The 23,044-nt window shown below is 39.7% G+C and overlaps 1 protein-coding gene across 1 annotated transcript in view; it reads left to right on the top strand.

Moving 5' to 3' along the window:
- Positions 1–23,044, top strand: part of IQCH (IQ motif containing H) — a 71,321-nt gene that overhangs the window by 22,364 nt on the left and 25,913 nt on the right. Inside the window, exons 11-14 of the mRNA XM_042803844.1 lie at positions 4,527–4,610; positions 6,975–7,150; positions 11,403–11,675; positions 13,609–13,800. Coding sequence (XP_042659778.1) covers positions 4,527–4,610; positions 6,975–7,150; positions 11,403–11,675; positions 13,609–13,800 — 725 coding nt within the window. The remainder of the gene's footprint in view (positions 1–4,526; positions 4,611–6,974; positions 7,151–11,402; positions 11,676–13,608; positions 13,801–23,044) is intronic.

Genomic DNA, 23,044 nt, shown 5'->3' with positions numbered 1-23,044 from the left:
GACTGAATCCTATTTTAAAGCAGGATCGTTTAAAAATAATATATACCTTCCGGTGTTCCAAACTGGATAAAAATGTGAAGGAGAGCATTTGTACAGGAAAAAGCAATTATTAATTAGGTGTGTGAATTCAAAGGTCAGCAGGTTGCACAACAGATGCTTTCAAAGTTGTATTAAAAAAATCTCAGTATGATCAAAACAGGCTTAACATTTAGAAAATAATTATTATGTCCCTGTTTCTCTGATGAATTTGCAACATGCAGTGGAATTTCTAAAAGTTTTTAAATTATTTCAGCCTCTTAAGTAAATCCTAAAGCTCTAGGGAAATTCCACTTCATTTAGTACTTCAACTGAAACCCAGGCCCTGATTCTCTTAACATGCTGTATACAACCTTCTGCTGTAAATACAGGAATTTATATGTATATGTGTAGGAGGCTGCAGTATTCAAGTGGAAATTTTCCCTTGATGAGGAAGAAAGTAAGTAGTAAAGATAATTTGAGTGCAGATGTTTTCTTGGAAAATTAGGAAACCTATTTAAGTAGGGCATGGAAAAAAATATGCCCTCCAAAAGAGGGATTTGAAAGTGGTATCTGAAAAAGTGATTTATGCTTGTTTTTACTAAATGCATCGACTGTATCAGGAGTTCAAGTAGAGTTCCATAGGGTTTTTACGTGAATTAAATCATGATAAGCATTTATCTTTGGAAAATGTAATTTAAACAGATGGCATTTTTTCCTTTTGAAATGTTAAGATTGAACTGGATTTGAGAAACAGCAACATAAAATGACTAAAAATTTGACCACATTTGGTTTTGTGTGATTTTAAGAATGGCTTATATTTAAAATTGGAAAAGATGAAAACATGAAATCTGTAAACTAAAAACCTTTAAAATGTAAGAATAGAAATAATTTTAAATGTTTAATTATTCTGCTCTACACACTTGGCATTTAAAAAAAAAAAAAACAACAAAACATTTGTAAAATTTTGGGCCCATTACTGGAAGACTTCCAGCTAGTATCATTGTGTAGTTTGTTCTCAGGTATGTTCCAATTATGCCTTTGATCTGCCACGTCTTGTAATATTTGTTTTGAAAAAGAACTACTAAATACCCTGAAATATTTTGCTTTCTTTTCTTTAGCCTTATGGAATGTTACAGTTAAGAGATCTGTTTGAGTAGACTTCTAGCAAGCTGGACAATTTAAACAAGTAACATTTGTTTCAGTCCGAAGACTAAATATGCAAACTGTCAGCTGTTTTCAGCAGGATTTTTTTTATTAAGGCCTGAGTCTGGGTAATCCTAAAAATGTGTCTAAATTACAGAACTAGGACAGAGCGGATAAACACCAAAACAAAGCCTGAAATTCTCTACTCATGTTTCCTTGACTTTAGCATTTTGGGCAAATCAGAGTGTGGTTTTTCTTCCCATGCAAGTGGAATTCCAGTAAATGCAGATAGTCATAACTGTGAATTTCTCAGCAGTCTTCATCTTCAAAACAGCTTCAGATTCATGACAAGTTTCTGGAAATAATCCAGGAAAAGGGATAGAGAAGGGCTTAAATTTTATACTGCTGTGAGGAACAAATATGTTTCCGTTTATTTCACCAAAACAAGAACTTTGGGTTTCTAGTGTAGCTAAAAAAAGAAAGTAGATTCCATCATTTAGAGCTTATTTAGCATTTTTGTTCGCTAGTGTAACGAAAGATGAATTTCTAATCGGATTTACTCCCACACCAATGGATGAATACACTCCTGCCATATTTGGGTTCCATACACTGTTTCTTTTTTCATTCCCCTATTTTAAAATGATTGCTCGATCTTTCCACCGGAATAGTTACATTTACAATCAATCAAATTTGTCACCTTATATAACCTACTGTATATTTATCAGAGCTTCCTCTTGTGTGATACATGAATCCTTTTTAAAAGCAGGTTTAGTTGAACAGTAGGTGTGCCAAGTATAGCGAGACAAGTTAGGTATTATTTATTAGGCCTGTCCCAAACACTGGGAAGCACCAGGTGGCTGAATCCTAGACAGCTTGTTTTCCTCCTTCCCCTTCAGACATCTCCCCATGGTTACTTAAACCGTCACGTCATGTCCCCCCGCTCTCTACTGCTACTTCATTTTGCAAAGGCAGGTTTGAAAAGTGTTGCGGATTCTTTGTTGGGAGAGGCCACTTGGAGATGAGCAAAATTTATTGAGAAAATGACAGTTCAAGAGCATTAGGTCATGGCTGAGGTCGAAAGGGGGAGGTGAAAGCTGGGCCCTTTACCATTAATTCATACACCCCTCCTTTTAGTAATTCTGTAACTCTCCCTGTGCTCCCCTCTGTGTGAACTGGGAGCGTTCCACGGAAGTCATGGCACACGCGCTACCGTAAAACTCGTGTGCAGGAGGAAGGCCCTCGGAGTCCTTTCGGTGCCACTGAAGTAAAAAATCAGAATTCTTAGTTCTTACTTTGCAAGGTCGGCCCTGCCGTGGACCAGCCCCTCCAGCGGGATGCCGCGGTGCGCTGATGCCTCGTGCACATGAGCTACACAGCCTCGAGTGCTCTGCCACCGCCGGCTTTCATCAAGGTCACTATTTTCAGACACCATTTGCAGTTTAATTTGCAGACTGCAGGTACAGATCAACTGACGTACTGGCTCTTTGAATCAAAGGAGGAGATGTGGCTTCAAATTTATCTGAAAAGTTGCACGCGTTTGGTCTCAAATGCTGTGGCACGAAATGTCAGTGATACCTAAACCAGCTGCACGTAACAAAACAGAACTGATGGCACAGGCTGTGGTTGTACTGCAATATGTAGACTGTGATCACAGTATATGTAATTCATTTGGGTTGAATTTTGTTTAAACTGCAAGGAAAGGAATATTAAGCCTCTGCCTTTAATAAGCATTGTCAGATGAGCATTTGTGGAAGTACAGAGCATTCAGAATGTATCAGTTGTGGGGATTAATGTGGTTCATAGTGTGCACTGGAAGGTGAGTGACTCACAAGGAGTGAATATTCCTCTCGTTAAATTCTAATGGGGTCATGTCAATGGAAGCTAATACATTGTGAATTAATATGTTTTATTAACGTATCTAAGAAAAGTACATGTGGTGGTTGGTATAATGCTATAGTGTATCTGCAGAACCATAGTAACATGCAAATTTTAACTTTTATTTGCTTGCTACTTTAAATATTATTCCTTTCAAATAATTACTGATTTTCCAAGTGATGTGTGCGTGTTATTTTTCTGCCCCGATTTAGTTCTTACAAACAGATGTGCTTTCAAGAAGACTGTTTAGTACAGGGAAACCATCTACTTTCTACATTTGAAATTTAAATGTTTTTAAATTATTAGGAAGAATTGTTAGTGGTTTAAAATTGGTCCCCACCTGAGAGGACAAAATGAAGCCTTGGAACTAAAGTTTAAGTAAACAGAGCAAGCTTTTTCAAATTACTGTACCTTAATATTAGAGTGGCAAAAAAATCAGTATCTTTTACATTGATGTTGTTCTGCGGGTGCCTGGTACCATTGTGCTAACTACAATATGCAAGTTTTGCAAGAAATTACTAAAAACAAAACTGGTGATTTCCATTTCTCTGTATTTTACTATGTTCTGCTGTCCTGTGTGCAGTGTCATTGCCGCAGCACCTTGGAATGCTGATTGCTTGTAATGATTGTCCTTGTAATTTGCCTGGAAGATCCACTGTTACTGTCTTCCAAAATGAAAGCACTGAAATCCTGAGCAGATTTTAGTCAAACTAAGTTTTTTTATATATGTTTCAGATGATTGGTTATGTGCGGGTATATGGAAATGGTGTAAGGATCTTGTCACTGGATCAGTCAAGATTTTATGCCAAATGCTGGATGTTAGGCTGAACCTTAATGACTCAATCACAGCTATTGCAGCTAGCAGCTCCCACTGTGTGGTTGTGTGTGGTTTTGAAGTAGCTGAATTTAAAAATTACAGGATCAGAGATTATAGTTACAGTGGTCATGTCATTTACTGCAGTCTTTGAATGTGAGCATGCAAGCAGTTGGAAGTCTGACCTCCAAACAGATATTCCGAGCTCAGACAGGCTGCCACTCATCCTCTGCAACAAAGTGATCAGGTATCGCTGAGACATCTCCTTAATGAAGTGGGTTTGTTGCCTTTTATCTGTGTGAAGAACAAAGTGTACCAGGATTCTTGCTTAATGATGGTGTCTTTTTTTTTTTTTTTTCCCAGTGTTTAAAAAAAAAAAAAAATCTAGCAACTTAGAAGACTCAAACAAAATACTCAGTCTATGTGTTTAAATTATAAAGCTCTATAGGTCTGTAACTATTAGGTCTGTATTTAAAGTCTCACGACATAAAGATGATGCTACATCAGTTTACTAATAAAAGTAAATCCATAAAGATGACGCAATTAGTGCTATGCCATGTTTGAGATCTGAAATACTTTTATTACAGCTTTTTTGAATCCAAAAGTGTGTTTTCTTTCAAATGTGTACCAGGAGGTTTCTGAATACAGTTTGTGGGGGGCTTTACTTGTTTTCCAGGATATTCCCAGTGTGCCCGTGAGCATATCCCTGATCTTGCTCTCCAACAGAATATGCAGATGGGAAGGCTGTGTGACATACTGGGTATGTTATGAGCTGTTGGCTGCCTCTTTCTTGATCATTATTTGCCCGTAGTTGTGAGTAAAAGAGAATGACCGATGAGGACTTTCTTCTCGTATTAATGCTAAATATAGAGAACATACAAGCTCAGAAGTAATCCGTCTGCTCTGGCATTTGCTCCTGTCCACATTATTCATAAGAAGAACATGCTGCTTCTTTCCGACTCCGTGATAAGGTAAAGCAGCCTCATCCTGTGGCATGCTGAGCACCACAAACGATCAAAAGTGTTTAGTGTTCTACAAAATTAGGTAGCTAATACTGCTAGCGTTCATTCGGGCTCATACGGAGAGAAAGATGTGCTAGAAAAGAGTAAGCCCTTATTTAAACCAGTTGTTTTAAAATTAGCAAATGAGGCAAAAGGCATACATTTAAAAGTTTTTCCTAGAATGACACTCCTCTGTTAAGCAAAGCAGTGAAGAGTATTATTTGTCAGTGACCAACTTCATTGGCTCCCTGGAATGACATACTTTACATGATTCATGTATATTTCAGTATCATTATTATTTTATAAATGCCATTTAGTAAGTTTGTAACAAAAATATATTAGATCGAGAAATTTACAGTTGCCTAAAATAATAATGTAATTGCCTTTATATATTATCTAGGCACTAATATTGTTTTTCCACAGTACGGTTTGTTGAGGGTTGTTTTCCATTTTTTTAACGTAGTTTTTTTGTCTCCAAAATGGTATTTAGAGACTTAAAGGGACAAAGTCAACACATTAAACAGGCATTCTTTCTCACTTTAAAATCTGTGAACATGAAAATTGGTTCTACTGTAAAATGTAAAATAGGCCCTGAGTAAGATACAAACTAGTTAGATACTAACTAAATTATTAAGCTAGACCAGATGCTTTACCTGTGCCCGGCAGAAGAGCGTTGATATTTACCATATTGGTTTTCTTTTTCTTCAGAATACCAGAGGATTTCCTTGCTTGTTGTGACCTCCTATGAGTTAATCTGTCTCGCTGTGTCCAAGAGACTTGTATATCTCTTTATAGGGCAGTGCTAAGAGTAGTGAAAAGTGTTGCAGCCTTTTATTCAGCAAATTCACTTGAGCTTATCAGTTTTTGACGGTGCAGTCCGTTCAGCATTACAGCCAACACTGGGAGGTAGTTTTTTTTGTACCTTAGCCGGTAAATTTTCAGGCTCATTTTGCGAGTCTGAGTAAATGCCTAAAAGCAAGAGAGTATTGACTAACAGTTGTCGCGAACTGTTCTTTTAATTATTTGAAAAAGTTATATGGTAATGAGCTGTATTTATATAAAGGCTCTGTCGAGGTTTCAGACACAGGGCTGATGGTCGGATGCTGTACTACTTCAATGCTTCAGTTGAGATTCTGGCCTTACATTTTTAATGTGGGTTGTTTGCCTGCAGCAGTATGGCAAACCAAAGTGAATGAATGGGATATCTTATTCCTTTTGTAACATTAGGCTCAGAGTTTCCTTAGTCCAATGCTTGCTTTGCTTCTGATTCATTCACGTGTAAGAGCAGTTGTCCCCGGCGCTTGCCAGGCTCTTGTTCCTGTGCCCAGGAAAGACAATGAAAGACTTCCTACTGATTTCAGCAGGAGTTGGATCAAAATCTAGGAGTGCTTTCTGTCAGCGAATTCGATTGATATCGCAAGGCCCATTAATTTATTAGCTCATCTAATAACATTAATATTTTAGAAGAGCAGAGGAGTTAAAATTTTCCAAAATGCCAGATATTAAAGACTTTCTCACCGCTGAGTGTTTGTGTATACACCGTCTTTCAGCCCAAGTTGTTTACATGCAGAAAACCAGATTTTCACACTGTGGTGTTTAACTAGCTAATCTGCACACTCACATGCTCAGCAATAGTTATTAATGGTATCCTACCGTGAGCTTTTATGTGGACAGGACAAGAATAGGAACAGGCCGTGCAAAATCCAGGCAGCGTATGAAATTGCAATTTCATCAGCTTTCTAAACTTAATAGCTCAGTTTTATAATTTACTGAAGTTAATGGGATATATTTTTAAAGCAGCGCGCAATTCCCATTGATGTTAATGTGAGTCGCGCATATAAATCCCCCTGCAACACTTTCAAAATTCTGCCCCCAATATGTTCTGCAGATTGAATTCCGAAAACTAGCTATTTCTTTGGGTTGCTGACCTGTCTTCAGAGAAATGCTGAAGCGCAGAAAAAGCAGTTAAAGCGCTAAGATTCGGGAATTACAGATCTCATTTTTATTTCCAGTGCTCTGTTAGGGAAGCCGTTTGTTAGCAAATGATCAGGAGTTATCAGATTGCTGTTCTGAATGGAGTCTACCTTTCTTCCAGTAATGAACATTGTGCCCCTTTGTTTTAGATGCCAACGTGGACGTCATCTACATCTGCCCCCTTCATCTGAGTGAGGAGTTACTGCAGTATTACAATAAACTCCTGGGTCTGCAGGCAGCTGTTAGATCTGGGAACCCTGAGGACATGGGTGACCTGCAGGACAGGTTCAGAATTCTCACCCCTGAAGCTATAAACAGCTTCCCTGTGAGTTTGTCTTCTAATTACTACAGCTTGAGGGACGCAGTAAAATTAAATTGGAAATTTTATAACTTGTAACGCTCTGGTACACATCAGTGAAATATTATTGCAAGTTTAAGGGCTTTACTGATTAGACTACTAGTTAGAGCATTGGAAATAAATATCCCAGTTTAGCTTTATAGACTTAGTTGAGATAGTCCTATATTGGCTATTTGTAGAGCGCTGTCCCTTCTTACTATATGCCTGGGACTGGGAACTTGATAGATTTATATCTCTAAGCAAATTGTAGCGATAAACCATTCTTATTACTCAAACTTTATCTCTGGGTAGCTCGGCATTCAATCATTCATGTGTTTGTAACGTTTCTTGCAATTAAATCCAATGCAGAACTTCTTAAAGGACAGAACTTAAAACTACTTTGGTTAGGTAATAGAGAAATATTAGTTCCGAACCTGTCAGATCAGATTTAAATCCATGTGCTAAAACGTGGTCTAAAAAGAGGCCTTAATTAACGTACACTACATGCAGTGCTTCTGAAAATACTGCAGTGCAGTGAAGATTCTTTACAGTTGGAGAATAATTTTATATTCTAAATAGTAAGTCCACAGGGTCTTACTGGAGATTTGATTTTTACGAAACTTCGTGGTACGTTTATATCTTGTGGTATATCTTTATATCTTGTGGTTTATGCGTGGTACGTGTATATGCTTGAAGCCCTGTCCCTGTTTTCAGCATCTATTCATAACCCTCTTCTAGTTATTTTGTCGAACAAGTATTTGTTATACCATATGCTAATCGATGGCTTCAGAAGGTAAAGAAGCTTTTTATATTTAATAAATGTGTTGGTTTTCAAATGTAGTTCTATGGTAGCGTGCTGTTCAGCAAAACACTTGCATATATGTACGGATCCTCTTCTGTTGCAATAGTCTGAAGACACCTATGTGAGCAAAGTGCTTGGCTCTTGTGCTGTACAGGGAGGGAACCCCGAGTCAGAGCTGTCTGATAGTTTTGCCCTAGTTAAAATGAATTCTGTAGATATCCATGTGTTCTGTTTTCTCTGAAGTTGGAGAAAAGCATCAAGATATGATACTTGTGGTTTTAGGAGCTGGCTTTTCTTTAGTATTCTCCTTTTATCTGAATACTGGCAACAAAGAAGAATCACAGCTGCCTCTGCTGGGCCTTCACTTTGTAAAGTAAAATTACTGGGATGGTAAATCCTTGATAAATATCAGTGTTATATTTTTTATTTTTAAATTGCACTTTGATGTTGTAGCTGTTTGTTTGGTTTTTTTTTTTTTTTTCCTTCCTTTGGATACTGGGTTATTTTCCAGTATTAACTACCAAATACTAGAAGCTTTAGAAAGCCTTCTATATAAAACATGCTAAAAATATCACCTAAACCACATCATATTACGGATATGAGATGTGTTGCTAAGCGTGGACAGGCTGTTCAGGAATGGCCAATGTCTTTCGTGGGTGATTTTGGTCACGATGATTTGGCTGAAGTAGGTTCAATGTAAAAGCAGGTCATTTTCAGGCATGCATCTCTTCCGATTTCTGTTGAAATATTCCAAAGTTTCTCTTCCAGGTGAAGAGTTTTGTGAAAATTTATTATGCAGCTGTGATTTACTGGGAAAAGTTCCATGCTGTGACGTGGGGAGGTAACCTTAGTTACATGGGTAACTCGGTTGGGGAGCGCAGAGAAGTGTATTCGTGGCATCGGAGGGAATGGGCAGTCACGGGTGGTACGTGACACCGGGTTGAGGTGACGTGCCCTCGGCTGGTCAGCGTGGTGCACCTGTTTATGTGCAAAATCCTCAAACTGCCTTGATTTTCTCTCCCACCTAATGTGTCGAAGGAATCCATCTCCTTTTGTGGAGAAGAATCTGTATTCATAACTGATCCTACTCATTCCTTGGCTTCAGTGACCATGGGTTTACCTTTCGTTTTTTGTCCGTGTAAAGGTTAGAGCTTTATAGGTTCTTTTTAAGCATCTCTCTTCTAGGTTATTTAATAAAAAGCTTTTGCTGCACCTAATATATCTTAATTTATTCCCAATATATAAAAGCGTGGCTTGAAGGCCACCTCAGCAGGCTCCTTTGAGCAATTCTAGAAGCACAAATCAGCCTTGGCCAGTTTCCTGGCTATTTTGATGGAACTGGATGGAAGGAAAATCTCTGGAAAAACCCAGGCGCAGGTAGCCCTGTGCTCCTTGGTGCCTGCAGAGAGACTGTGAGAAAAGGGTGTCCATACACCGGTGTCTTTGGACATTTGCTCGCTATTAGAATGACCTCTTGTGACTCAGCACATCCAGGTGCTGTGTGAAACACTTCCAACAAAGGCTTACACAACGCTGATTCTCAGCTAGTAGCGTATCAAAACAGCATAGCAGCAGCTTTGCCCATTGTGCTGAGGCTGATGCCAAGGTCAGCTTGTCTGATCTTGAGAAGTTTCAAAACAAAAATTAAAAATCAACAGGCTTGAGAGCCAAGAAATAGCCCTTTGGTTAACCTCCTAGCCACTGTTCTGTGCAGTCGTGCTGGAATTCTGAGGATTCCTCGATTCTCCTGCTTTTACCTCCTTTCACTCACTATATATCATGGCAGCTCTACCACTCTCAAAGCAGGAATGAACTAGATTTTACAGCCTGTTTCCTGCACTCCTTAATTAACTGTAAAATCCATTATTGAGAGACACAAAGCAAATCTCGTCCCTACATCACCACTCGTGGCCCCAGGGAGCAAGTGACCGGGGCTGGGAATTGATCCTGTTCTCTACGTGGCAGAACTCTGCCACGAGACCAACAAAATGGGCCGGCTCCTGGTTTTATACCAGTGCTCAGGAGAGAGGAAGCAAATGAATCAGAACATCAAGAGTATCACTTTTAAAACTGGTGGAAAGAAAAAGACTCCAGGAAGCTTGTTGGTTGTTCTTTTTGCCCTTACACTTCCACGACTCCCTTTTTCTTACTACAACTTTGAAGAGTATCTCATTTCTCTGACTTACATCCTTGCTGTCCTTGCTGTATGTCTGACTCCTTTACAGGGGGAGTTGGGCGCTTTTTGGAGCTGTGTGTGGTATGAGAAAGCACTGAGGAACTGACAGAAGGGGGATTCCTTTTGTCCCCTTCCAGGGGGTCCCCCATCTCCTTTTCCACCATCATCCCCGTCCACGTGGTGGGATCAGGATTTATGCTTCAGTCCCTGTGAAACATCATCCAGGACTTTGAAGGAAAATATTCTGGGTTCTCCAGTCCTGGAAATCCCTGGCAAATCCAGTATTTACGCTATGCTGAAAAGGAAAAATTTCCTGACTAAGGCCGGAATTAGATGAAATCTCAATGTGGAGATGATTTTCTTCTTGTTACCATTCTGACTTGTTTACGGCAGTTAATTGCAGTGGATGTCTCTTGTTCTATTTCTGCGTGAGGTCCATCCCCATCTGTCTGAACCTCAGTGTACCTCTGTCTCTTCAGAAAGACAATTGGGTTATCAGCGGGCCATGCAGAGGATAAGCTGTAGAAAATATTTTTGAGGTTTCACCTGCCATGACTGGTATTTTTAGTTTAAATTTAGAGGGTATAGTATCTGTCATGAACAGCTTGTTCAGCAATAGATCTTCCTTTTTAGAAGAAATGAAAAATTCCTTCCAAAAAGTTGAAACCCTTGTACTTTAAACCACAAAAATACTACCCTCTCCTTGAGTACTCTGCAGTTGCGTTTACAGTAGCGATCAGAACTGCTGTGTAATGGAAATGTATATCCCCAGTAATTTAATGTGATCAGTGAAAGCTTTTGTAAATCAAAGTGTTTTATACTCAGAGAGTCGCTTAAAAATACTGCTGAACTGTATGGTGAAATACATTCCCTGCTATAGGGGTTTTTCTTCATTTTTGTATTGATTTCTAGGAGCTTTAGAGTTAAACCATGCCAGAAGTGTTGCTGAGATGAATCACTATTATCCAAAGGCCACCAGCCTCTCTGCCGACTGACAGAAGGATAATTCCGCATGGATCAAATAAATACAGATGTGTAGTAATTAGTTCTATTCCCAGTGAGCCCATTTCCAACACACTAAAGATGTGCACGATTATGGAGCCTCACCCCAACAGCTTTTATCAATTTAAACTGCTAAGCTACAGGATAGGTCATAACCCAGCCTGCTATTAATAATGTATTTATTGTGTGCCACATTATAAATTAGGTTCATGGAATAGAAAAGAACACCTTTTAACATGAATAATGTTATCTTTATACAGAAGCATCGCATGTGTCTAGCCACTCAGCTGAAGTACAGCCCCAAGACAATCAAAAGAATAAAAATTCTTATCCAGAGCAGAGATGCCTACATTATTGGCGGGGTTCCCCACAAAGATGATTTAGCAGTGGCTGACATGCTAAATGTGCCTATATTAGGCTCGGTGCCAGAAGTGGCTCATCTCTATAGCACCAAGGCGGGAAGTAAACGAATTTTTGCCAGTGCTTGTGTGCCAACCCCTCCCGGAGAATCGGACATCTCCAGCAGTGAACAGGTAAGCAGGAGGTGGGCCGGGGTGGGCCGGCGTGCAGAGGCCTCTTTTCACTTGATCGGATGCAAACTTTGCACGGTGGCAACGGCTCTTATCGAGTCGATCCGAGCGGGGTTTCATTAAATCGGGTCTGAGGTTGGGTTCTTTTCTGGCTCTGTCTGACCAATTAAATGCAATTTGTGTCCTCGTCAGGAAGTAATACGATTGCTCTAGCGTTCTCCATGGTCTGTTTTGAGAATATATGAGGGCATTCAAGCGGTTTGTGTCGCTGCTCCGTGGGTGAAGTCGTGGCCTCGGTGAAATTAATAGGAATTTTACCAGTGACTGAAAAGACAGCAAGGATTTCTGGGAAAATGAAGTATTTGATGAAGGGAAGATTTCTTCCACTCAGGCAGTCAGCCTATTGAATTGAAGTTCACTGAGCACGTCTGCAACTGAAGTTTTACTTTGGATCCAGCTGATCACTGCTGAATTCACCTATCTTGTCAGCGTGACCAGGAAGAAAAGAGCAAAATAGTACAAAACTAAAATTACAAGGCACGAGAGTTTTCTGTGCTGTGTGCAATTTACGTCTGTTTACTTTACATCCGACGCCTCAGTATTTCATCCTATAAGCTGATTTTGTAATTTGCAATGAGATGTCTAGGTACGATCCGTACTGATTTCTTTAAAAATAGTTGTGTGGTAGTGCTACATCTCATACAGGAAAATAATCAGCCCGGTGGTTTTGGAGGTATTCCTACTTCTCAGAGAGGCTTTTCACATTGCTTTGCTTTTTATTAATCACCTTTAACACTGAAGACAAGCTAAGCTACATAAATACATTGCAACTTCCCTAGTAGATGAAATAAATACATGATCAACGATCTGAAAAACAACCGTTTGATTTATTGTTAAATAATTTATGTGAATCGAATACTTTTGAATCATAGTACGGTGTTATGGAAGTTCTACTTCTGTTGTTTTCTTGTATGAAATATTGACATTTTAGGTTAAATAATCAAAGCAGGTGACGCTATGTTAAAGCACAATTCAATTTTCACTTAAAGATAGCACATAATTCTTTATGATTGGTACAGTCCTTACAGTATTATTGATTCTTTTTGTTACTGTAGGGGAGTCATCTAGAAAACCACATTTATGCGTTTCTCAAAAGCCACAAATAATAGCATCTGGAATGCACATGTATTTTTGGTCAACATTAAAAAAAAAAATAAGCAAAAGTCCCCAAAATTGCTATGTAAAAATATAGAAGGATCTAGCCAATGCCAGAAGATCTGATAATACTTTTACCAGGTTCAAAGGCATTTGCAGTTTCTAAGAAGCTAATTGCATCCTACACCAGCTGGGCAAAAGGCATTTTAAAGCCATTTAAATCTGTGTACATACACAAATAAATAATTAGCATTTTTATAAAGCCTGCCTGGTAACTCCTTCGTCTATTTATAACCATATAATGTACTCTCCAGTAGGAAAATTTCACAGATGTTTTGGCTGGTTTTAGAATCTGGCACAATTGTTTCTCAGATTTTACGAATAGCGTAGTCCATCCCGTGTTATTCCCCGTCGCAACCATTTATTGAGCTGTACTGATTACTCAAAACCTAAGATCCTGATGGGACAAAAAAGCCTGGACGGGCAAATTCCTCCCTGCAGAACCCAGCTGCGTTGACCAGCAAAGGCGCTCTGCTGCTCTTGTAGTCATCTGCCCATGGGGACTCCAGTACGGCGTGAAGGCCATAGATTCTTCATCAAAAAAAGTTCAGGCTTGCGTTGGCTCCGTTTCCGCGATAACTAACAGCACCAGCATCGCCAAGAAACAGAAACCACAGTTAGAAAATAAATTTCGAGTCGAAATATTTGAGAACTGGAAGTCAAGGAACAATTTGCTGTTGTCATAAAGCAAAATACCTTCGTGTCGCTGCTTGCTCCGCAGATGATTCGTGTGCTCAGCCGGCTGATCGTTGACAACCTGGAAGTGCGGCGCTGGCTGTTTAAAGTGAATGATGGGTCTGGAGGAAACGGCACTGCCTATTGTGACATTACCTCGCATTTGGAATGCTACCACTGGGTTCAAAGGGAACGTCAGAGATACAGCCCCGAGAAATGGAGTAAGAAGTGGGCGCGTGTAAGTAGCGAAGGAGCAGGGTGTCTTGCTTCTTGTCGTGGCTTCTTAATAATCCACCGGCTCTTCCTCCTGAGTAAATCTTTTCTCTGCGCTTTCATTTTAAGGCATTGGTAAGAGTTGATATTACAGAGTCCACACTAGCTTGTACACAGTAATAGGTAACGGTAATTCAAATAAAACAGTTAAATATTCCAAAATATAAAGGAATGCCTGCCATCCAACTGTGGACTAAGTTGGGTGTTGCAACGTTTCTTTCATATGAAATAATATGCAAATTTTACATAGCGCTCTGTGATCCAAAGGGAGGACATGTGTAAATGAAAGTATATAGGCAGCAGAACCTTCTATCTACAGAGAAATTCGGAATTATTGGAACCAAGTGTTGGACTAATAGTTGAACAATACTCATCAATTTGAAACCACATACAAACTGATTACTTTTTAATCAGGCTTTCTAAGGATCATTTTTTTCTGTACGTTTTTCCTCACTAATGACTTTTAAACCTCTTAGCTATTTTCAGCTGTATCAGGCAGAAGACTTGAGGTCTCCGAGATCATTAGACGCCTGCGTGTTTCATTACAGTGGGAGTTTAGGCGAGGAGAGAGATCTTATAAAGACTTAACTGAGGGAAACAATAGGTAGCATGAACTCATGGACTAGTAGATTCCTAAGAATCCACGTGATTGAGAGAGGTTGTAAGGTTATACATTTCAACTGCAGAAAAATCCATATGAAACAAGACTTCATTAGTTCTGGCATTCAGAGAACTATTTGTAGTTTAAATATTCATTGGTATTTAAATGTGTTAATTTCAATAAGCATTTGATATTTCTGTATGTTGTGCCAAATTCATTCCTGATGTAATGGCTTTAAAGCCAGAAGGAATGTATCCAGAAAGAATTGTTTCATTTACATAAACTACTCATTATAGCTCTTTTGATTTTTTTAATTCAATCAAAACTGTTTTGAAATTTTTGTTTGATTGAATTATATTGTATATTAAAATTTCAAATTGTGCTGATTACAGTTCTGTTGCATTTGACAACTACAAAATAATTCCACCTTATAAAATAGAGTTTATCCTATGAAGCTGAAGGGCTAATTTCTCTGATCTGCTAAAGATCCTTCACTCTGCACAAGTCAAGCAGTATAAAAGCAGAGCACTGGCGAGCCACCCCAGTGGAAGCATGGCCTGGCCACCGAGCTCACTGGGACGTAAAGCTCCCAGTGTATCCAGATCCTGCTCCCACCATCTGAGTCAGTGGAGCAGAAGACGTGATTCACCAAGTCTAGTTCTTTGCCTGTAGAGGTGGCGTTACCTAGTGCTGGAATTAGTGCTCCTGTTCCTGTGCCTTTTTAATTCTCTCAGGGCCGAGTGACTCTGAATCGAGGACGTAGTGGTAACTGGCTTTCATTGGTTTCCCTTTTATGTTGCATTTACGTTGAGCTTTGATGCAACCAGGAATCAACCCATTAGAAGCCCTTAAACATAAACATTTGTTGGAAGTTGGAAAATATATACAGAGTAACGCATTCGATCTAATTTCCTGGAGTCAGCAGGAAAACTTCCGTAAATCCAGCCCAGTATTAAGGCAGGCTTTGGCAAAGCCTGAAACTTGCTGTCATGTTGAACGTCTCGTTTGAATACGTGCGTTCAAATTTTTCTGCCTTCTGAGTTTAGCCTTCTTTTGTAGAACGGGAGACCTTTTTTATATATAATGAATTGCAGTCTCCACTGAGTATTACCATTGAGAGCAGAGGATTAAAATCGTCCTTTGTTAAGGAATACCATTGTAATGATACACATTTAAACATCAAAGCATTAGTTTATGAGCACAGGCATGCTTTAATGTCCTATTACAGCATGTAGACCTGTTTCTTTTGATAATGAAGACATTGTGTCATCAGCATAGGCTGCCACATACAAAACGTATGCTGGCAGGTTATTAAAAAATTCAGCTTCTTGATGAAAGACTATCCTGCAGGCTAAGAGTACAGTGAAAAGACTCTCCATTCTGGTAGAATTATTAGAAATGAGAACATGACTGTAAGCAGTAAATTATGTTAATACTTACAAATAGCATCATTTGCATAGCAGTTTAAGACACGATACCCAGATTCTCCTCATTGGTATGTAGTAGGCAACAGATTAAAAATAATGTAGTTTGTGAGTTTGAACTGTGTAAAAATCTATTCCATCTGAAAATGAGACTGATTTTAGATTCCTCATTTCAAACATAACATTGGGCAAACCAAGATGCAGGACAGGATTATCGATGTGTTTTACCTTGTTAGCTCAGATGCTGCATTTAGTTATCTGAACAATTATTTTGTCACTGCGCGAAGGGTAGAATTCAAAAACTGTGCTCAATGTCTCTATCAGGACTTCATCCCACTGTGCACGTCTGAAGTCTGTCAGCGTATAAAAAATTTCATCCCGAGGCCCAGATTCTAATTATATTCAATATCAAGAGAACTGCTGCCTCCACAAGCGCACATTAGACAGGCGTGAGGCCATTTGTGGAGACATTCTCTAGTTTGGAAAAGAATATCAGGATCCGGCCCCAGTTACATGCAAAAAGAGCAGTAAGTACTGAGACACCTTAGCAGTGCAGTTGTATTTTGCAGCGTGAATGACGATTGTAGGGAGCAAATAAATTCCCAGATTTTTAACTGGTTAACGTATGCATTTGAGGCACGTGCGCTCTATGAGATGCTCTTACGCCGTTCTATCATCATTTTCCTTCCTGTTTTCTGTACCAAGTCAAGTTTCAGTTAGTCCGTACATGGCAAAAAATGTGGTTCTGCTACTACTAGAGTAAGTGAGAAAACAATAGAGCGATTGCATGATGGCCTGTTCGGAATGGCTAGAGAAAGATATCTGTAATACTTATTAATAGATGGTATTCCAAAGTATGCTAAGAAGCTGCAAGTCAGCAGTTCAGTTTTTGGACAATCTCATCTATACTTACATCGACCCTTGCTGGGAGACTGTATGAGTTCATGAGAGAGAAAACTGTTAACTGTTATCGCTGACACAGTCTCCGGCTTAGAGGGATTCTGAGCTGCAAATTGTTGGAGGCCGGGAGAGTATCTCGGGAATGGATACGCTGGCTCTGTTTTCATCCTTCTCCTGAGAATCCACTTGTGACCACTGTCAGAGACAAGATTTGGGGCCAGACCTTGCCCAGCCGTACCTTCACGGCCTTGAAGGTGCTTAGATGCCCACTCAGAATTCAAGCTGAAGATTGGTGGCCAAGTGGCTTACAAAGTATATTGGGTGCCTTCTGGTTGGTTTTGAACAGACGCTGGGCTGTCGAAGTCTGCGATGCCTCCTGGACTCCGACTCCAAGTCTCAGGACTCAAACTGCCACCTCAGACTCTCAAAACGCCTGCAGACCTCTTTTAGAGGAAAGATAACGTCACCTGCCTGTTAGTGTTGCCTTTTTTCTTCTTTGAACAGTCCCCCTTTTACATAAAATAATACAGGACTATGCAGGAACTCTAAATAGTATCAAAATCACTAGATTAAATTTCTAGTCAAATTAATTTTAGAATTGTCTGTTATTACACTGCGATTCTTAATTAACCAGCAGGACCGGCAACATGATGGGAGTTTACCTAGCAGCAAACCTAAAGATAACGAAGATCAGACTGAAGACAAAAAAAGGGCCAAGCGTGGGAATAAAGAAGAGCCAAAAATACCAGAATAGAACAAAACACAGAAAAACAAGCAACAAATATTCTCTCCATAAGCCATTATAATTGGCCATAACTACAGAACCATTTCAAAACTCACCATTAAGTATCTATTGTAGAAGAAAAAAAGCTATTTAATGTGCTTGGGCAGCCTCCTGTTTTAAATGTTAGAGTGTCTGAATCTTACTGCCTCCAGTTGTGTCACAATATTTTGTCACCGTTTGTTTTCCTTACAGACTGTTTCTTGGTTAATTCACTAAAATGTGTGAGACGAAATCAGAATCTTTTCAAAAGGTGACAAATCCAGAAAATTCAAGCTTCAGTTGGAGTTGCATAAAGCAATATTCAGACCCTGGTTACAGGATTTTGCATTGATTGCTTTTGGAAAATTAGTTTCGAAGGCCAAAATAAAATGATGCAAAATGCTGGCTGTTCCTTTAAATTGAAAAATGTTGAGTCAACTTTCAAAAGTCCTGTAATAAGCAACAGATAAATTTTGTGATTATTTAAGAATCAGGAATAGCAGTGAGATTTTTAACTGGTTGAGTGAATTGCATTCACTGTAAGAAACCTAAAGCTTACGTATCGCATCTTGTTTCTTTACTGAAGGATGGAATTCAGAGTAAAGAGCGCGTTTAGGAACAGGTCAAATTAAAACCAACCATAGGACTGTCAAAGATGTAATTTTAGAAACACGGCATGGCCAGCACACGATTGTTTCTGACCGTCTTTGAACACAGTCTGGGTTCCTAATACAGCTTTTTTCCTTTCCGCTACCCGTTCCCATTTTCCCCGCTCCGATCACCTTTTGTAACGCCATCAGCTTCGTTCCAGGGCAGCGCTACAAACGTCACTGAAACTGGAATAAATCACAAGCAATTGAATTGGTTTTAGTATTGACACCTGAAGGCCACCGAGGGGGTTCTTCGGCCGGTAGCCTTTGCTGCTGCTGGTTATTGTACACATGCAGTTGCAGGTGTGGTATTTTTTTCAGCCTGAAGAGGGCCAGAAACTCTGTCGTGATACACAGAAGATGCATTTACAGCATTGTGACGGGTTTTTAAAATTTCTTCTGACTGATACTGTGTTTAATAGGAAAAGGGAAAGAACCCGAAGACTTAAGAAAGAAATCGATAAGCTACGAGGCAATACAGCTGCAGGTTATTTCCTGGTACGGGCAGGGCTCTGTCAGCAACATCTCCTCAACAATTTAAATATTCACTGTATCTGCAAACAGTCCTTAGTGCTCTTTCTCAGTTTATTAATATATCTGCGTGTCTGCCGTGGTGACGTTTCAGGTGATTCTCAACTCTTAAGTAAAATAGAGCATGATAATTGTATCCCCCGGTTAAATTAAAGCCATGATATCCGTTCCTGGGACTAGCAATAATCAGATATGCAAGCTGTTAGTTTGTATGTCCTATTGATTTAATATGCTTCTAATCAGTACATAAAGCTATAGGCCTGCAGTGTTAATTTTTCATATGCTTACAAAGTACCCTTTGATTTTCTGTCACGCGTTAATTACAGCGTTTTGCCATTAAATAGGAAGCTTTGTGTAAACTAATTACTAGGTAATCATTGTCTACCGCAAGCGTGCTGTTTGTACCTTTTATTTTATTCTAAAAATGCACAGATCTCGCAGTCTGGAACCACTATACCTTCCAGCCATTAGCTCTCACTAATTCATAGCATTATTGTGTTAAGATTGTAGGAGTTGTAATTGTTGTGGTATCAGTGCTGTTAATTACCGGAGTAAACAGTTGAAATGGTGCCAAGGTCTATTGTACAAGGCAGAGGAAAGGAGGTTTAAATGTTACTTCCACCATCTGGGGACTGGAGTAGAGGCAAATGCTAGAAAACAGCAGTGAGGCAATATCAGAACTTCAGCTCCAGGGTTTTAGGCCATATGGATCCAGAATATTTGGAATCAATTGAATTTAAGTGCCAGTTTGTAGCAATAACAGTGTGGAAGGAGAGGATAAAGCAAGAGCACTAAAGAAATCTGAAATCCGTTAATGTTATCGCAGCCAATAAAATGCCTGCTTGGATTATTTTAAAAACGTTTATTTTGCTAAAATCCAAAAAGCAACACACAGGCAACTCGAAGAATAAAAGAAGTTTAACTGTGTGTTGTTTGTGAAACACAATGCAGGTTTTGCCTGGCGATTCCTTTAGCATTACAGCTCAGCAATTCAGATAAAATTCCTGGGAAGTGACTGTCGATTACCTATATGATGTCTTTTTTCTTTTTGAAATTACGTTTTTGGAATTCGTTAGAATCCTTTGTTTAGAGATACAAGCCAGAAGGGAGGGCAAGCGAGCAGAAGTGAACAAACTTTACAGATTGAAATAGAGAAAAATAAATGAATTAGGAAAGTAGTATTAATCTGAGGGCATCCGAATTGTTTGTGCATTTGCCAAAAAATTACAGAAAAGATGCATTCAAATGTCATTTATCTCATTTTATATGAGGATTAATATCCCAGTGTGCTGAACTTGCAACTGCTGCATTTGAAAGAAACGTGTTTTTTTTTAAAAAAGAGATATTTGAAGGTTATGACAGTTACGTTTTCTCTGCTCCGAAGGTAGATGTGGGGAACCTTGAAAAACAAACGCTGCAACCTTGCAAGAGACATGCTTTTTATGCATAAAATAGCAATGCACATGGTGTGGGGGTTTTTGATTAAAAAAGCAAACTATTTAATTAAATTGTCCTAATCTCAAATTAACATGCTGTGTATAAACATGCAGAATTATTTGACAAACTCATCGAGCTTTCAAGATCCTCCTTCCGTCTGATTTTTGGTCGCACAGGCTGTGGTGATTTTATATTTGATTTCCCCACATACATATATTGTTTTCCGAGATGACATCTACGAAAAGGGATCTCGCAGCATATTGCTGTTGCTAGTTTAGGAGTGTTCAGAGGAAATAGAAAGGATCTCTCTTTCTAAACAATCCTGGTTTATTTATTTTTTATTGGTCTGTTAGCAGATGTTGAAGTAGTTCAGGGCACAATGTAAACATGCGCTTTTCAATGGAAATAGCAAAGTATACAATGAACCAAGCAAATGGGAGGGGGGGATTTGGACTAGGCCAGTGGGTCCTTTTTTCCTTTTTTTGTGCGTGTATTTAGTTGAATTTAGAATTAAAAGAAGTGCTTGATCTTTATATATTGAAATCCTCAGCGTGCAGAGTGACAGCATGAGCCAGAAGAGAAATCCATGGCCCCATGTGGTGTGAAAAAAGGAACAGCAGTTTAAGTGCTGGAAAGTTGAAAGAGAACTAACCTTCTTGTTCTTGTAGTCAAGGAAAGTGGCTGTTTTGTGCTTTTGTATTGAAGCATAGCATATGTGCCTCAGTTTGACAAAAAGCCTCTTGAGTCAAAGCAACCCTAGTCCTGTGTGCTGATCCAAAGCGAAGGCCATGATAATGAGGGACGGGCTCTCAGGAAGCAGTGAGTAGATAATACTACATAAGTGGAGAATTCTGTGCACTGTTTTCACCATTCTACTTAATGCAAGTCACAGCCACGGTGAATCGCTTGCCATACAGCTGAAATGGGCCATTAGCTATCAGGGAAAATTGTCTTTGCTACTTTCAGCAGATGGAGCAAATATTTTACAAAGCAATTTTACATACGAAAAACATTTGTGTTACTTGGTAATGATGGCTGTTTTACATGATGTTACCTTCTATCAGAACATACTTTTCCAGCTCGTGGAAGGCAAAATTGGCACGTTTTAATTTTAAAATTTGCAGTTAACAATTAAATGCCTGGGCTTTAAATCAGGTTGCAAACTTTAAGTAGATAGGGTATTCAGCGTTAGCACTTCCAAAAACATTTCCATTTTTATAAACCTCTCAAATTGTTTTGTTCAGTGCAGTAGATTGTGGTTCTGGCCAGCATGTACCTGTCTGAGTTATAAAAAATGTCAAATCAGCTTCATTTCCAAACCAGGAAATAATAGAAGTTATTTGGACAGTGGGACAGCAGTCACTGGCCTCTTCCAATATAACCACGTGTGCTGGTGTCGCTGAGAACGGAAGAATAAGCTGGGCTGGACCAACTCATGTCGAGGCAGCTGGAATAAGTTAGCACGGCTCCACTGACTGCAAGGGGAAGGATATACTGTGTCAGTGGTGGGAATTGTCCCAGGGCCGTTGAAGCGGCATAAATTGCCACAGCTTCATTGACTTCCGCAGAGATGTGGCAGTTTGTATTGCTGAGGATCTGTCTGCTGATTTTATTCTTCTCTGGCCCAGTCAGCTTTACTTACTTGGAGTTACTTTCTTCACTCTATTTGCTTGCAAGGTCTAAATGATTTCCTTTCGTATCTGATTTTTAGCTAAAAAGCCCTAGGTCTTTCTCATGCATTCTGCTCTGCAGCCTCTTTCTGTCCCCAGGCCTTTCTTCCTATTTTGAAGTCTCTTTCTTCTTTCCATTTATTTACTTACCTTCTCCACAGGCTTTTCTATGCTGTCTGATCTGTCTCGAGCAGATTTCCTACCGGTGCCTTCAACACAGGCCACATTTGGTCCTAATTTGTTGTTGCAATTGCCAGTCTAAGAAAGCCTTTCAAAATTCAGCTTGCAGAAGGGTGAGAAATTATTTTACATTTGGGGGGGGGGAAGGTGTAATTTTTTATCATCCTTATCGTTATAAAAAGGTACAAATGAGATCTGGATAGATTTAAAGTTTTCTACGTGAAGTGTCAACGGTATCTGGGCTTCTCCTTTTTTACTGGTACTAAGACACATCAGCTGAAAGATGTGAAACAAATGCTCCCTGTTTCCATTGAGCCTATGATTCTGAATTGTTTTGGGCCACATCAAGAGATAAAGCATTGGTAAGCTCTCCTGGAGATACCGTCCAAGTTAAATGAAATTAGCCTACCGAGCACTGATCCTTTTAAAAGGCTTGACTTCATGAGTGAATGTTGGATCTGGGCTTGAATTTGCCTACTAAAACTCCCGATAATTATTGCCTTTTCAAAGCTTACAGTTGCAAAAAAACTTCAACTAGAATTCCAGGTGCTGATCCTTAAAAAGCGGTTGCCCGACTCCCTTCTGTGAACACCTCGATCACCTGGGCGTTACCTGTTGAAAGCACTGTTACACTGGGTCTGATGTCGCAAGAACATTCGTCAGACCTTCTCGAATTGGTGATTTCTTTACCAGCCCCCCGTCTTCTTTCCGTAAGGCGACTGGTTTTGGCACTCGCATCCCACACAGTCAGCGAGCGCCGAGGGGGCCCTGAGCTGGAAGGTGCTCCTGCTCCGGGGCACCGCGCCTCCACGTTGCCCTGGCCGAGCTCACCCAGTGGTCGAGTTCCCTTCCAAAACTCTCTGATTTCCTTGAAGCAAGCGACTCTGGGGCTGTGGAGGAAACACCATGAAGTCTTGCCCGTCTAAAGTCCGTCTTCTGGACTAAGAGTAGTCGTTGATGATGTTACTCTGTGTGTAGATGAGGTGAGTGGAGGCTCTGTCTTACCAGCGGCCTCCACTTGTGAGCCAGGTAAGCGTGCCCTTTGGTACCCTT

Source organism: Tyto alba, unplaced genomic scaffold (genome assembly GCF_018691265.1).
Source record: "Tyto alba isolate M040663 unplaced genomic scaffold, T.alba_DEE_v4.0 Super-Scaffold_41, whole genome shotgun sequence".
Classification (NCBI taxonomy): domain Eukaryota; kingdom Metazoa; phylum Chordata; class Aves; order Strigiformes; family Tytonidae; genus Tyto; species Tyto alba.
The sequence above is the reverse complement of the archived record's forward strand: the minus strand, read 5'-3'. Positions and strand labels throughout refer to the sequence as shown.